Source organism: Daldinia loculata, assembly GCF_022478755.1.
Source record: "Daldinia loculata strain CBS 113971 unplaced genomic scaffold F4817scaffold_82, whole genome shotgun sequence".
NCBI classification, from domain to species: Eukaryota; Fungi; Ascomycota; class Sordariomycetes; order Xylariales; family Hypoxylaceae; genus Daldinia; species Daldinia loculata.
In genome coordinates, this window is record NW_026054936.1 from 1 (window position 1) to 15,541 (window position 15,541).

The window sequence follows — 15,541 nt, forward strand, 5'->3', positions numbered from 1 at the left end:
TTATAAAAAATAATAAAATTATTTTTAATAAAAATATAATTTTAATTAATTATATTAAAATTTTTAATATTAATAATAAAATTTTTAATATTAATAATAAAATTTTTAATAATAATAATAAGATTTTTAATGTTAATTATAAGATTTTTATTAATAATAATGGTATTATTAATAATGTTAAAATTTTTGGTAATAATAATAATATTTTAATTAATAATATAATTAATTTATTTATTAATATTAATATTATACTTAATATATAATTTTATATAAAATTAAATGTTTTACAAAATTTATATAAATTAATAATTTATTTAAAATTGTAATTTTTTAAAGATTTGGTAAAGTTTTATATTTAATAATTGTATAAAAGTTATTAAAAATGTTATTATTTAAAATATTAAAAGTTTTTTACGTATAAAAAAATTTATTATATATTATTTTATAGTAATTTTTATATTATTAAAAGGAATAAATTTTTTTTTAAAAAAGTTATTATTTTAAAAACGTTATTTATATTTTTATTTATTTTTTAATTAAAATATAAAATAATTAAAATAAAATTTTTATAAAAAATATTTAAGATTTTTAAAAAAATATAATATATTTTTTTAATTTAATTAAAAAAGTAATTTTTTAATTAAAATAAAAGTATTATATAATAAAAGTAAAAGTAATGTAAAATGGTTTAATTTTAACTTTAATTAAAAACTTAATTGGGATATATAAATGACTCGAAAATATGAATATGTAAATAATTTAAAGGTATCGGGTTTAAGTAAACGATTGTGTTATATTTTGTTATTATTATATTTTATCGTTTTTAATAAAAGGTTATTTTCGATTTTTCGATAAAATTATATTAAAGTTTTAATATATCTTTAATAGTATTAAAATATATTTTCGGCATTAAAAATATAATTTTCGAAAAGGTTATTTGTAATAATATTTTTTATGTTTTAACCGTTATAACGAATAAATTTAAAAAATAATAAAAAAAAATAAAAAAATAATATAATATTTTTTATTAAATGTAAAGTATTACATTAATGGCTTAAAAGCCGTTTATTAAAATAAAACTACCAATTATAAAGTTTTATTTAATATAAAACTTAATAAATTAAAAAAAAAAAAAAAAAAGATTTTTTTTATGGTTTATTTTAATAATGTGGTTAATATACAAATAAAATAAATATAATAACTTATTTAATAACTTATATAATAATGATATTTATTAATAACATTATTAAATATTATTAAAGAAAAATAAACAAATAATTATTTTATTATTTATAAAAGATATTTATATAAAGTTATTAAATATAATAAAGTTTTTAAAAATTTATTATATATAATAAAAACAATATATAAAATTATAAATTTTTAAAAAATATTAAAATATAATAATTTAATTATTTAATTATATAAAATTTATTATAATTAAAATTATATTATAATCGAAATTATATAAAAGAAATATTAAAATAATATTAATATTTAAATATAATATTAATTATATAATAAATTATTATTAAATGTTTTATTTATTAATTAATGAAAAAATTAAATTTTTTATTATTTAATTTATAATTAATTTAATTTTTAATATTATTAACGTAATAAATAATTAATTATATATTAATTATTATATATATTTTATTAATAATTGTAAAATACGCCATAAAATAAGTTAAAATATGTTTAATATAAAATATTATATTTGTTAAATATTAATTATTATTTATATATATTAACAATATATATAATTATTTAAAAAAGTAAATTAATAATAATATAAAATTATTTATAAACGTAAATATTATTAAATAAATATAAGAAAAAAGTTTAATAATTAAATATTTTATATTATTATAATTAAAAAAAACGGTAAAATAAAAAAAGTTAACAAAAATATTAAAAAAATTATATTACGTAAATACCAAATAAATTTTATAGCAAATTTTTTCAATTTATTAAAAAAAGCGTTAATTATATATAATTATATTTTTAAATTAAAAAAATATAATAATTTTTATTTAATATTTAATATATAATTTTTATAAAATTAATAATTAATTAAATATAATAAATACATACGTAAAATAATAAAAAAAAAATATTATTCGTAAAACAATTAATTACATAACATAAAATACTATTAATTTATGGTAACTTTAATAATAATAAATTAACAAAAAATTAAATATACGTATATTTATAAAAAAAAAAGGTTTAATTAAAACGTACGCGTTTAAAAATTAAATATTATAAATAAAATAATAGATTATTAAACATAAACTTTATTATAATAACTTTTAAATTATTAAAAATTATTATATTAATAATATATATTAAATTTAAAACTTTAATAATATATTATTATAAAATAAATATAATAACATTAATTTATTTTTAACTTACGTTTAAAATAAACATTTAATTTATAATATATAATACGTTAATAAAAAATTATTAAATTAAAATAAATAACGTTTATAAAAACGATTAAATTAAAATATATTAAAAGGAAATATTATAATAATTGAAAATAATTATATAAAAAAAAAATAATGTAAATTTATTATTACATATAAATTAATTATTAATAAAGCATTACTGCTTACGGAATGGCTTTAATTATATATATAATTATTCTTATAATTTTTATATAAATTTAATAATTAACAATATTACGCAACTCACTTAGATGCTATTACTAATCGTAATACTATATCTTAAGTCCTTGTATTCGTAGGCATAAACGCACACTGGCTCCCGGCGGCGTTACGCCAGGTACCTGGTACGAAATACCACTGGGTAATTACATCACGTCCGCATCCGTACGGAAACATCACTACAGGTCCAACATATTAATATGGTGGAAGCGTTTGATGATGATCTCAAAAATTACATTGCTATCTACTTTAAAAAAAGGTGGAAGCATGGCTTTACTCTTAAGACCGACGCACATGTCCCTTCAATCGCACTCCTTCTCTAATATACCTCACCGCAGTCCCACGGCTACAAACAACCATATTAAATCAGTCCTGCCTTTCGAATGTTATATACAGGCTAACACTGCAACAATGGCCAACGCGTCGAACAACACCTTCAGTACCTTTGGCACCTAGTTCTCTGGGTAATTTGCCTTTACGGTGAAGTTCTGGGGGCCTGAGTAGACTTGCACGGTTCCGGTCGGCGACTGCTGGTTCGTCCATACGATCTGATCTGCTGAGATGGTGTGGATGGCATATGCCTCCTGATACCAAAGCTCAAGGTCCGCTCCGCCGTCTGAGCGCTTAGTCAAGTTGAAGAATGTCGACGGGTCGCTGCACGCAGTCTTTACGACGGAAGGGAAGACTTGGTAGGTTCCCGGATTTGCTGAGCATGTCGTCGAGTTCTGGCCGCTGGAGTACGACCAGGTGAGTTCGACGCTGTTAAAAAGGTTAGGAACAAGTCAACTCCTATGAAATGTTGTGTCGACTCACTATCCGATCGACGAGTGCGGAGTAGCTCCTGCAGAGAACTTGGAGATGGAAAATGGCGCTTGGGTTCCCTTCGCGCTAGCAAGACCAGTAGTGGCGAGAAGGCCGACAAGCGATGCACCTGAGAACAGCTTCATGTTGAAAATGATGGTTGATTAATTTAAACGAAGGTCTAGCGAGAGTCTGGTTTAAGCGAGAGGGCTGAAGCTGTAATGAGGATGAAAGCTAACTTTGACATTTCTTGATGCGACCTTCTAGGTCTATATATATGCCTGATGGTACCTGTCATCATCGAATCCTACCTGCCTCTGAATGGTCCCAACCAGAGGGAAAGGGGCGAGTCAATCCACGGCTCTTCACTTTCTCCCGACGATCGATACTTCCCGTTGGGTCTAGAATCGCATCAGATGGTAGGTGTAGCCTCAAATGCATGTAGACGGCGGTCTATGATAATTATTTCAGTGGAGAAATAATGATCCCCCCCCTTTCATACGATGGGGAATGGCACCCTCCCTACCCCCCTAACTTTCTTACCTGCACTGCGAATCGTTTCCTATTGGTCCCAATGATATCAGTTTAGAGGCTTATGGTGCCTTTCTCAATTTACCCAGTATCGTAGTGTTCTGAGACATGCTCAAAATACTGTAACATGGCAGCCATGGCAGGCCTCGTATTCCACTCGAGGCTTAAACTCATCCTCCGATTCGCTCAGGCTCGCGATAGGCGATGGTAGATCGTCGCCTAAACTGCAAAACGCTACCCAAAGTGTAGCTATAGGGCGCTGGCCTTATCCCTAAAGAGTAATGAACTTCATCCTTCAACACGACAAACGGTCGGTCCAATTAGTACCAATTAAATGTCTCAGTATAGAATATACTTGGTGGCTTACCATTTGGCATATATAGTGGGCTGAGTCTTCCCCTAGCTATTGACCACCGAAATGTCAAAGATGGCTTTTACAACGTTGCAAGAGTCGGCCCTTCCAACAAGGTCGGAATCGGGCAGAATAAGGAGCTATATTAATTCTACGGGTATGTTACTCCGGGACTGTATGTCTTTTCCTATGGTCAATTCTCACTGTTCTCGGAGACCCCGAAGTCTTTTCGTGATGTTGAGGTTACAGGAGCTGAACTGATAGACATATCAATAGATTGTTCGCTTCGACATAATTTTCATATTGCTTTATCGATAGGAGTAGGCACAGGAACTGTAGAACTTGACGCACCAATACCATATATCTAATATCACATATTTTCTTGCCTTCGAACTATCACCCTACATTAGCAATACTCGTATAAATCATATCGACACGACGCTAAGAATTATCGTATACGGATCATTCCGAACTACAGCACTTAGTGAGATAGGATACTATTAAGTATATGGTTATTTGTTTTATAACGTAAAAAGGTCTAATAAGTAATCTGGTATGATTGTTTCTTCTTCTTTTTTTTCTTTTTTTTTTTATACTAGCTGAAAGCCATCTCTAACCTCTAGATAAAGATACGTATTCTGAGGTTTTCTTAAGACGTGGAGGTACCCAGGTTAGCGGCTTCGGCATCTAAAATTAGGCAACCCCACCCCCGCGACTGTAAGTCACGATAATGAGATACATCGGTAGGTACCCAACAACCAACCACCGCCACAGCATGGGGGCGCAGCAGAACAGCTTGCGTTATGCTTTGTCTCGGCATACACTGGAAAGTCACTAATAGGACAGCAAAAACACACGCTTGTATTGTATCAGCCCACCTGTCCACGTCAGCTAGCCAATTCTTAAGTTTTATGATTTTTACAGATAAACTGCCTTTCCGGAGAGACTGCAACGTTTCGCCTTAACCTGCAATGCCTTCGTACCTCTTGTAAATTCCCTAGGTACCTAAACAGACGCTCATTCCTACGCTACCTTACGCTCGTTCACAACACCCACCTACTACAACATGGCTCCGGTACACGAGAGGCCCGGGCTCTTCATTTCCGAGCACCTACTCCGCAGTGCGAGAGCTGCCGTGGTAGCAGCCGGACCCGAGGTCGCCAGACTAGCTCGGCGGGATGCCATATCGCGCCGCGACTTGACTGTCACTAGCGATGCCCAAAAAGTTACATTGGGTATTATCGCTGTCTATGTCGTCGTTATTGCAATTTTATGGAACGTTCCTTATGTGCGATGGTCATTATGGCCTTTTAAGGTATCTAATAGCTGTTGCCCACATATCTGGCTGGGTATTGGGCTTTCGTTGCTAACTACATTTCATAGATGCTTGTTATTGCATTTCATGAGTTTGGACACGCTATAACTGCCGTAAGTAGACATTATCAGTCCTTCATTTTTTCACATATTCTATATTTCTCTATCGAGTTGACGAGGAAGTCAATGTCCTCTAGCATGCCTATGGCTTAGATATTTATTACTTCAGGATGCAAATACTAACTCGTTTCAAAGTGCTGCACAGGTGGACGTGTCAAATCTATCTCTCTTGACCCTCGTGAAGGAGGTGTCACCCATAGTATGTATTCAAATATTATTTTCTTCCTCTCATTCTTGTTAAAAATGCTGACTCTTATTGTTAGTGGTTGGAGGAAAGAGTGCCATCACATTACCCGCTGGCTACCTAGGATCCTCCCTCATCGGCGCCCTTCTTATCTTCTGCGGCTTCGACATCGTCGCAAGCAAGATCGCCAGTCTAGTTTTAGGCGTATGCTTCTTACTGACACTCTGGTGGGGTAAACGAGATTGGCTTACGATCGTGACTATTCTACTTGCCGTCGGACTCTTGGTGGCATTCTGGTTCATTGCCCATGCCGAACCGCTGCGATTCCTTGTGCTCTTCATCGGGGTGATGAGCTCACTGTACAGCGTTTGGGATATTGTGAGTTTTGAGCAATGTTTCGTGCATATTATTAGTGCTAATTGATTTCTAGTGCGACGATCTGATCCTCCGCAAAGTCAATAGTTCTGATGCCAGTGTGTTTGCCGAGCGCTACGGCGGCTCTTCCCAGTGCTGGGGCGTCATCTGGTCCATTATTTCAGTTTGCTTTATGGCTGCCGGGATTATTGCCGGGATTGCCGCTTTCCCACAATCATTTGCACAACAAGAAGAGGATTCGAAGAATTTTATTCCAACTCTCTGAGCGACCGGTTAGGATAATAGGTTTCGGGGTCACGAAGTTACGCCTCGATAATTAGTTATGCGGAGTTTTGAGGCTTCTATGCAAGGCTTTTACGGATTTTGGTCATGAGGAGGACATACCCATAGGGTGTTCTTTTTTTCAGTCTATTGTAGATACCCTTTATTATTAACGAATGCCAGACAATAGGTCTGATGCGGATTTGCTCTTTCATACAAGTCGTCGTTGTCCCTGTATTCCCTATGGTCAACCGTACCTGGTTGCTGCCGCGTAAGCTATAACCCAATAGTGTCTCCATATCGCGCACTAGAGTCTACCTAGTGTAATAGTTGGTGTTTGATATAATAAACACTTGATTTCCGACTTTTCGTAATTACGCAATTCTCGTGTTTATACGTGATAGCCACCCTCTTTAAGAAAATCAAGTTTATTTACTTACGATTGCCAAGAGTACCTAGGTAAAGTTTTATTTTTCGTGTAATTCTATGACCTACCTATTTAGTGAGGTATAAGTTGAACTTCGAGCTGCATATCCTAATTTCGTTCTTTCTAAAGCCTCTAACCACTAGCAAAGGCTTTCTTTTCCAAGATCTTCCTAGGTGTAGAGTCCATCTTATGACCTCATACCAAACTTATAATACTATTGTGGCGCATTTGCTGACTTTCAGCTGAGCTAGGTAGTACCAAAAGCTATCCTTGCTGGAAGTTGAAATTGCAACCGAACACGTAAACTCACAGCCTCATATTCCAACCTACATCGTTGATCACGTTATTAGACATTTTTGAAGTCAAAGAAATACACCTATATTAAACCTCAAGAAGATCCGGTAAATTATTGATTATTGTTATAGAAGCACAGCGCGCTAGCTTAAGTTTACTCAATTGACATTTTTGCGTTTAACAGTACCTAAATCTCATACACCTATTGTATATTTTCAAGATGGGCGTTGCAGGCTTCATCTCACGTGTAAAGAGCATTATAAAACCACAAAGTCGGAAAGGAAAACCCCAGGAGGACGACAATGTTAAGGCTCCCACAGCATCATTAGAGCAAACCGAGTCTACATCGAAAGATTCGTCACAATCAGGACCACGCGCGCCGAAATCGAATAAAGGACTACGAAAACCTTCAGTTTCGAGCGGACAGTCGTCAAGCAGGCTAAGCGCTAAGCAAGACGTAAGCCCCGAGCCTACGGATTACCTATACTTTGGCGAAGGCGTATCGTCCGCAGAAGTCTCCCGGTCTCTATCAAAACAAAGCCAAAACAAATCACCTAGTATCCGACCAGACCAATCGTCAACGACGACGACGACCGGAACTCACAATAACCTTGCTACTAGTAGTGGTAGAGATAACAGTGGATTTTTGAAGACAGGGATGGATACACAGGCAACTCAGATGGGATATTCAAATTTGACGCATGGAGGATCGCTACAGTACGATTATGCTGGGACTCAGGCACCGGGCGTAGCAGGTGTTGATTAATACGACATGAAGAATGAATCAAGTTTCCTTGCCTTGTATTCACTGCCCCGTCCCCATTTTTATTTAGTATGATACCAGTTTAGACCCTAGCAAATGTAGATCATGCGAGATCGTTTGTACAATCCAGCCACTAGCATAAAAGTCACCGAGAACGCAATAAAGCGGCTACAAGGAATTATAAAGCATATGAATGCACCTAAGAAGTAGTTACAGCTAACGATATCCACCCACAACAGGTAATAAGTCCAACCGAGGCTGAGACTGGCGTCAGTAGAGTTGAATGGCGTCGTTAGAGGCGAACTTATACTTTTGTCATGGACATAAACTTTCTGAAGCTCTTTATAAGTAGCACACGTATATTTAGCAATACCGGCCTAACACTCGCCATTTGAATAATAAGTGTAGCCTACCCTGATATTCTCCTTTATAAGTCAACACTCCCTAAATCCCATGTACGTATTTTACCCTCCGTTCTCACGCCATATATACGTAAACCGAATACCTACGTAGTCCTCAGCTAATAAAATACCAGGCCAGAAACAAAGATCGCGGCGACCTTCCCGTCCGTCCAGGATGTGGTCAAGAGTCCAGCCTTCCCGACAGCAATGTGGCAGCTCGAGCCGCATCAAAGCGGCCTCCTCCCCGTCGCTGCCGGTAGAGGCGGGCCCATAAACATCAGTTGGGAAGTCCACGGCGACGGTCCTATAAAACTCATAGTGCGTAGCTCACCGTCACACCCCTCTTGGTGATATCTCCTCCGGGATGAGCCTTGCTCAAGAGAAAACAAACAAGACTCACAAAGCCCTCTTCACAGCTCCTCTGCGGCCTAGGTTTCTTCAAAATCGCCTACCAGCGGCAAACCATGCACTTCGGACACATCCACGGATCGCAGTACTCCGTCCTGATCCTCGACAACAGAGGCATGGGCCGCTCCGATAAGCCGTTGTCGCGGTACAGCACATCGGCTATGGCGCGCGACGCGCTGGAAGTGATCGACCATATCGGCTGGACGTCGCCGCGGGAGTTACATGTCTGCGGCATCAGCATGGGGGGTATGATCGCGCAGGAATTGGCGTATCTAGTGCCGGAGCGCATCGCTAGCTTGAGCCTGATTTGCACGGCTGCATGTATCGAGAACACGACTACGTTCGCCGAGAACATGATGAACAGGATCACGATGCTGCTGCCGAAGAGTCTGGATCGGAGTGTGCAGTATGCGGCTGGGGCTAGTATGTATTGATATTACCCCTTATCACCATTCCCGCCCGTTCTTGTTTACATATACATCCACACCCCCGAGCTGAGCTGGACATAGTATTATGCATACCATATTAACCTCCTCCAGTCTTCCCCGCCAACTACCTAACGGCACCAGACACCGCCACAGTCCCCGACGAGACCGTCCCGCGGTGCAAAATCCCAGCCGGCGGGTACCTCAAGTTCAACACCAACTACGAGCGCTTCGCCGCTCAAGAAATCACTAAGCAGCGCGACACAAGCGGATTCACCAAGAAGGGTTTCCTACTGCAGCTCGTCGCGGCAGGCTGGCATTACAAGAGTCCGGAGCAATTAAAGGAGATAGGAGACAAGGTAGGCCGCGAGCGGATCCTAGTTATGCACGGGACTGACGACGGGATGATATCAACGCCTCACGGGAGGAAACTGATAGAGTGGCTGCAACCGGGCGAAGGCTTAATCGTGGATGGTCTGGGCCACGCTCCTATTAACGAGCGAACGCAATGGTTTAACGAGTTGCTCGAGGCGCGGTGCGCATTAGGTGAGAAGTTGAGTGGGCGGTGAAGAGACAGTAATACATCATGTAGAACTGAGTATATGTCTGCATATCAAACTACACTATCAGAAGAAAAATAGTTATTGAGGCGGGTCCTATACGGACTGGTGAACGCAACGCAGCAAACGTGATAGGCACCGTTGAGTTAATACATAATCTTCGCGTAGTCGCATTGTGTGGGACGCAAATACGCCTATTCCGCCCAACCTAGGTATCTCATATCAAATCTTCAAGTCCATCAAAGCAATAACCCATCCATCCATACCTTATTCGCGCCATTTTCTTCGACTTCTAAGTAGCAAGACTCGTCCCTCAATCCAGGAGATTCCCGCGCAAGCGTCCAAGAGCATTCTCTACCCTGACTTTCTAGCTTACAGTGGCGATGAAGCTCTGGTACTGCTCGTCCTCGCCCAGTGGTTTTGTTATAGGTTTCTGCGGCGGAGTCGCCGTAGAAGAAACCTTGCTGTTCCACAGCACCTTAGACTGCTGAGGCTGATTTACCGGATCTGCCTTTGGCGTACTAGTGCCCTCCTCTACTTGCTCCTCCTTATCCGCTTTTGGCAGGCGCATTGCGAGGAGCACGTACTCAGCCCGTGTCATATTATCCATGATATCATCCATGTAGCGTCGCACTTCATCCTGAGGAGCGACTACCCTGGCCAAACTCTCTAGGTGTTTAGGGGACTGGGCATATATCCGGATCGTCACAGGCTGATAATAGTCCAATGCAGGATCCCCTCCGTACTCTAACTTGCTTCCCTTTCGTACTATAAGGAAGGATGCAACGGCCTGAGTAGGGTTGACATATTCGATGATGCTGTACTTGGGGAACAAGTACCTGTCACCGGTACCTCCAGAAAATTCCAGTACGATAGCCGAGATATCGGGTTTGATAGATGGTGGCGGTCCCTTTGAGCGTAGCGCCTGCTGGGAATTAGACGTATGAGTAGGTTGTCCAGGCCCGGTAAGTGATGCCTTTCTTGACACAGAACCGGTTTGTACAGTAGGACTCTCTACCCCGTTCGTAGCCGTTGTCTGAGAAGCCCCTGTTGTCACCTGCTGGGGTTTTGAGGTTTCCTTCACTACAAGATCTTTCAGTTTATCAAGAGTCGTCTTCAAATCCGTGGTATCTGTGAATTTAGTTTTGCCCTCAGCTATTCTCCTAACAATGTCCCGCGTAACCACATCATCCAAGGCCTTCTTCACGAGCAGAATTACTAATGGATCGCTTCCTGATGGTGTCCTCAGATCATTGGATCTCTGATGCGGGTTGGAAGCGAGAACGATTTCAAGTATAGTTCGGACCTCGTCGGCGAAATACTTGACCGTTCTTCCGTCTACGATGAGCCTATCCGCTGATGGACCGTGTTGGCCCCCTTTTTTCTTATAATCGGCGGTAATCTGGTCAATTATCTTTTGAAAGTGCGCCAGCTCAGCGGGTGCGGCGTCGCCAATAGCAACGCGCTTCATAAGATCGCGGAGTTGGGGATCTTCAGATGCTCTCTCCGCCAGTGTAACTATTATAGGATCAGCACCGGGAGCAGTCGGCGTTGCCGGTTTTGCAGCTGGCGTAGAAGACTTGGCTGGCGCGGGGACAGCCGGTCCCGTGACGGCTGTAGTTGCTCCTGAGTTAGGAGCATGTAGCGGTCGGTTGGTACTCAATCCGGGTTGAGAGGGCCCTCTAGGCTGAGGGGGTGCTGGCTGTGAGGGGCCTGTCGTGGGAGGGATCGTCGGTGGGTGCTGAGGAGCGGCAAGGACCGAGTCTAGACCACGTGGGGAGGCTAATGGCTTATTAGGAGGTATGGTGGTAGATGGAGGTCGCTGCAGATCTAATTGCTGCGTCTGCGACTGAGGTTGTGTCTGGCCTTGCGCTTGTACTGGCGGTTGCGCTGTCGAGGATGGTTGCGAGGGTGGCTGAGCTGGCGGCTGCGAAGGCGAGGCTACCGGTGCGCTCGGTGTGGATGGTGTGCTCGGTTTCGGAGGAGGGGGCATGGCACCATTTGGAGGACCATATTGTACGATGGGTCGGAAAGTAGAGTTGGTAGTAGGCGCAGGTTTCGGATCTTTGACAGCGTACATAGTAGCTTCGAGAACGTGAGGCTCGACAGTAATCGTAACTTGACCGAGCTTGGTCATGCTATCTTTAGGGGGGTTGTTGGGGTCCTCTTTGACGACGCCTTTCCGCTTCGTGGGTTTAGTCCAATACTTCTCAAAGACGCCTTCGTGAGCCCATTTTTGACGCGATCTTAAGAGTGATTCGGCTAGTACACCACTAAGATGATAGTATTAGCGAATTTTCTGCCAATAGGGAAGGCTAAGCAGATATACCTTTCTTGAATGGACTGGTAATCTTTACTTGAGAGATCATCGGGTTGCGGATGTTCGACGGTCGGTAAGGGATTACCGGCCTGGATAGATTTTGGTAGAGGAGGGTCTTCCGGAACAGTTTCAGTAGGTACCGGAGTCGATGCCGATGCAGGAACTGGAGTTACAGATCGCTCGGGAGGTGTCGCAGTTCGTTTTTTGGAGACATGTTCAACTCTTGCGGCAGCCCTCGCCGGTAGCTTTCGTTTTCTCTCCATCGAAACGAAGTATACAGGGGCTTCTACCTCCCGAAGAAGCTTGGGTGAGCAACCGTGGAAATGTGAAGAGAAGAAAAAGAGACGCTATATTCCATCAATAGAAGGAAATTTATAAGTGCATTTTGGTAGTATAGCAATCTCTCGAAACGACAATGATAATGCCAAGGACTAGCTAATGTCACGTAGTGGTAAGTTACTGTATGGTAAGAGAAGCACGAGAATACTGTGTAAATAAGGACGGGAGTCTATCAATAACGTAGGGTAATTCGACGTGAGATCGGCTTTGATTTTCGATTGAGTGATGGGATACAGGACAGGAAACTTTTGAACAGTAGCTCACAATCAATAAGAAGGGAAGAAGTGAGAGTTTGTAATTAGTGGTGAAAAGGCGGGTCTATTTTTTGATGTACGCTAGTACGGTACCTTAACTAAATCCTTATAGGTTATCCGGGGGGAGGATCAGGCTATCAGGGTTCGCCGCAGGACCCGCATTCATATGCAAGCCTTGTACGGATGACCCTTTCAAAAGTTTTGTCCATAAGGTACCCCTGTCAGGCCCGACATGCACTGACCATGATTAGCTGACACCTGGCGACTTAAAGATAAATGTATATATAAAATACCTGTTTTATATTTTAAACTATATCCCGACGGAAAAATGGAATTATAATAAAAAAAGAAGTTATACAAATTTTAATCCAATTACTTATGTAAATATAACTTTTTATAATTTTATAATCTTTTTAAAAGGGAAATATCTTGGCTTAGAATAATAGGGTAAAATATAATACATGCCTTAAATAGGTGAGCAGCTGTCACCAAGCATGGTCAGTGCGTATCGGGCCCGGCAGGGGTTTTCCTATGGACATAACTTTTGAAAGGGTCATCCGTAGCTGCGTTAATACGTAAAACTCTAATAAACCTATATTCTGGCTTAGACATATTAGTTTATGCACTTATAAGCCATTGTTAATGTACCGGGTTATATTCTATATGAAGCTTCAGGTACCAAGATGTACTTGATTTTCAACCAGCATGGATCTCACCTGCATGATCCAACATACCTACATTGTATAATATCAATTGTTTCATTCAACTTATCCCTCAGAGTATACAGAGTACTGTACTAAAGGGGACCGGAAGCGCCAGTCTCCTTAACAGCTATGACCTCGCGAACTCCACGGTGGGCTATCCCCGTAAGCATTAGTCTAGGCGTCCCATTTGGTCTCTATCTACTTTTCATATTACTAGGCGCCTTTCCTTTCTTTCAGAGACAGTAAGGCCATCGATTCTCGTTTACGAAATGCAGCTATAATGTGCTACTAACTAGGACGCCTGTAGCTTTTTGTACTGTCATCGAATTAATACGTTGTTCTGGCATGACTTAAATAAACCAGAGTATTGGGGGTTCGCTAGTAAGTTCATGTGAAGTAACACCTTAACTGATCTAATCAATCTAAAGGAAACCAGGTAACGCCTTTCTCGCTAAGTACCGTTGATGGGGAAAGCATCTATGCGTGGCATATTCTACCTCTTACAACCTACTTGAAGCACGAGAACAAGCTCCAGGCTCAACAACGAGGCTACTCGGACGATATTACCAAGACGGCATCATTTAAGCTGCTCAAAGATGAACCCGATGCTCGCCTTGTAATATATTGTATGAAGATCCAACTTATACCACGTATATTGCTACTAATAATACTAACTGTCAATCTGCAGTTCATGGGGTTAGTGAGGACCCGAAATATAGCGTCGGTTAGTGTTGTGATTATTAACTTTAATACGCAACAGAACGGTGGCCATGTTGCCCAGGGGTATCGCCCCGACAGTTATCATACCCTGACTGATTCATCACATTACCATGTTCTGGCCATTGATTACCGTGGCTTTGGTAAATCGACCGGTACGCCATCAGAGGCAGGGCTAATCCACGATGGTATTGCTGCCGTGGATTGGGCAATGCAAGTGGCTGGCATCTCAGCCAGCCGGATTGTCATAATGGGCCATAGCCTCGGAACGGCGGTTACGAGCGGCGTCGCAGAGCATTTCGCTATGCAAGGAATCGAATTCGCGGGTATCATTCTCATAGCCGGGTTCTCGGACCTACCAACTCTTCTTTCTTCATATTCAGCAGCGGGTTTTATCCCAGTGCTTTCGCTGCTTCGCCCGATCCCGCCGGTCCTCCGGTTCTTCCAAAATTTCATCGTGGATAAGTGGAAGTCGGCAGACCGGCTTGCCCATGTGGTGAGATTGACACGAACAAGGCTACGGCTGACTTTTATCCATGCCAAGAATGACTTAGCGGTACCGTCTCGTGAGAGCGATGCGTTATTCAAATCTGCGGCTAGCGCTACTATTGGAGAAAATTTGGACAACGACAACTTCTTATCATGGAAAGAACAGCGAACCCTGCACAAAGAGGATGAGACATTTACGACGATTGCCAAAGCTAAACCAGATATTATCATCAGGGAAGAACTTGTGTCGTATAGTGGTAAGTAGCCTAGTCAAGCAAACGAAAATTAGGAGTAATACTAACAGGAGAAGGACACAACGAAGTAATGGTGTCTTCGTCAGTCTCGCTCGCCGTCATGAGATCGTTTGGGCTCGATGCTATAAGCACCTAGTTAAGCTTCTTTATACGTCGTAATATCAAACATTATAGACCTCAACTAATCCTCGGAAAAGTAGAATTTTGCATTAATAAAATTCACATACGCAAACTTCCAGAGCCAAGACTACCTTATCTTATATACATTCATATATATATATATATATATATAGGTACCTACCTAATACATCCATCTATGTGCACCCACCCACATACAATTTAAATGATCTACACCTCATGTAGTATTCTTTTTGTACATGAACCCAGTGTACATGTACCTAGTTGAATATAGGAACAGGTATCAGGTATAATACATATACGCACTTACGTGCCTGAGATTAAGTAGCGCCCCCCTATCTACACCAGGTACATGTATGTAAGTAGGAAGGGACATGCAGCTACAGATTTATAGCGGGGTTAATGTTGCCCCGCACTGTAACCCTGCCATCGATG

The 15,541-nt window shown here is 39.9% G+C and overlaps 6 protein-coding genes across 6 annotated transcripts; 4 read left to right on the forward strand and 2 right to left on the reverse strand.

Moving 5' to 3' along the window:
- Positions 1-2,815: 2,815 nt before the first annotated feature.
- Positions 2,816-3,713, reverse strand: F4817DRAFT_352043 (uncharacterized protein). Its single transcript, XM_049305183.1, has 2 exons — positions 3,489-3,713; positions 2,816-3,434 (listed from the first exon to the last, which is right to left on the reverse strand). Exons 1-2 carry the CDS (start codon positions 3,620-3,622, stop codon positions 3,128-3,130), a joined length of 441 nt encoding a protein of 146 aa, XP_049154402.1. The 5' UTR covers positions 3,623-3,713; the 3' UTR covers positions 2,816-3,127.
- A 1,712-nt stretch (positions 3,714-5,425) lies between these two features.
- On the forward strand, positions 5,426-6,617 carry F4817DRAFT_362031 (peptidase M50B-like-domain-containing protein; the record flags this gene model as incomplete). Its single annotated transcript, XM_049306472.1, has 5 exons — positions 5,426-5,674; positions 5,743-5,787; positions 5,929-5,992; positions 6,057-6,355; positions 6,408-6,617. The coding sequence occupies 5 exons, from the start codon at positions 5,426-5,428 to the stop codon at positions 6,615-6,617; spliced, it is 867 nt and encodes a 288-aa protein (XP_049154403.1).
- Positions 6,618-7,147: 530 nt separating this feature from the next.
- Positions 7,148-8,275, forward strand: F4817DRAFT_352051 (uncharacterized protein). The gene has a single exon (XM_049305184.1). It carries the CDS (start codon positions 7,555-7,557, stop codon positions 8,098-8,100), a length of 546 nt encoding a protein of 181 aa, XP_049154404.1. The 5' UTR covers positions 7,148-7,554; the 3' UTR covers positions 8,101-8,275.
- A 100-nt stretch (positions 8,276-8,375) lies between these two features.
- F4817DRAFT_352053 (alpha/beta-hydrolase) lies at positions 8,376-9,912 on the forward strand. Its single transcript, XM_049305185.1, has 4 exons — positions 8,376-8,552; positions 8,633-8,816; positions 8,915-9,329; positions 9,446-9,912. Coding segments are annotated over exons 1-4 (1,056 nt in total). The 5' UTR covers positions 8,376-8,550; the 3' UTR covers positions 9,901-9,912.
- A 167-nt stretch (positions 9,913-10,079) lies between these two features.
- F4817DRAFT_287965 (uncharacterized protein) lies at positions 10,080-12,876 on the reverse strand. Its single transcript, XM_049299632.1, has 2 exons — positions 12,221-12,876; positions 10,080-12,164 (listed from the first exon to the last, which is right to left on the reverse strand). The coding sequence occupies exons 1-2, from the start codon at positions 12,472-12,474 to the stop codon at positions 10,259-10,261; spliced, it is 2,160 nt and encodes a 719-aa protein (XP_049154406.1). The 5' UTR covers positions 12,475-12,876; the 3' UTR covers positions 10,080-10,258.
- A 596-nt stretch (positions 12,877-13,472) lies between these two features.
- Positions 13,473-15,320, forward strand: F4817DRAFT_352061 (alpha/beta-hydrolase). The gene is made up of 6 exons (XM_049305186.1): positions 13,473-13,750; positions 13,816-13,889; positions 13,937-14,134; positions 14,197-14,204; positions 14,269-14,971; positions 15,025-15,320. The coding sequence occupies exons 1-6, from the start codon at positions 13,638-13,640 to the stop codon at positions 15,102-15,104; spliced, it is 1,176 nt and encodes a 391-aa protein (XP_049154407.1). The 5' UTR covers positions 13,473-13,637; the 3' UTR covers positions 15,105-15,320.
- Positions 15,321-15,541: the final 221 nt, after the last annotated feature.

Coding starts and splice junctions, on each gene's coding strand:
- F4817DRAFT_352043 (XM_049305183.1), bottom strand. CDS start 3,622: ATGAAGCTGTTCTCAGGTGCATCGCTTGTCGGCCTTCTCGCCACTACT. Junction 3,435..3,488: donor CCGCACTCGTCGATCGGATA/GTGAGTCGACAC, acceptor CCTTTTTAACAG/CGTCGAACTCACCTGGTCGT.
- F4817DRAFT_352051 (XM_049305184.1), top strand. CDS start 7,555: ATGGGCGTTGCAGGCTTCATCTCACGTGTAAAGAGCATTATAAAACCA.
- F4817DRAFT_352053 (XM_049305185.1), top strand. Junction 8,817..8,914: donor ACGGTCCTATAAAACTCATA/GTGCGTAGCTCA, acceptor CCCTCTTCACAG/CTCCTCTGCGGCCTAGGTTT. Junction 9,330..9,445: donor GCAGTATGCGGCTGGGGCTA/GTATGTATTGAT, acceptor AACCTCCTCCAG/TCTTCCCCGCCAACTACCTA.
- F4817DRAFT_287965 (XM_049299632.1), bottom strand. CDS start 12,474: ATGGAGAGAAAACGAAAGCTACCGGCGAGGGCTGCCGCAAGAGTTGAA. Junction 12,165..12,220: donor TACCAGTCCATTCAAGAAAG/GTATATCTGCTT, acceptor CTATCATCTTAG/TGGTGTACTAGCCGAATCAC.
- F4817DRAFT_352061 (XM_049305186.1), top strand. CDS start 13,638: ATGACCTCGCGAACTCCACGGTGGGCTATCCCCGTAAGCATTAGTCTA. Junction 13,890..13,936: donor AGAGTATTGGGGGTTCGCTA/GTAAGTTCATGT, acceptor ATCAATCTAAAG/GAAACCAGGTAACGCCTTTC. Junction 14,972..15,024: donor AGAACTTGTGTCGTATAGTG/GTAAGTAGCCTA, acceptor TAACAGGAGAAG/GACACAACGAAGTAATGGTG.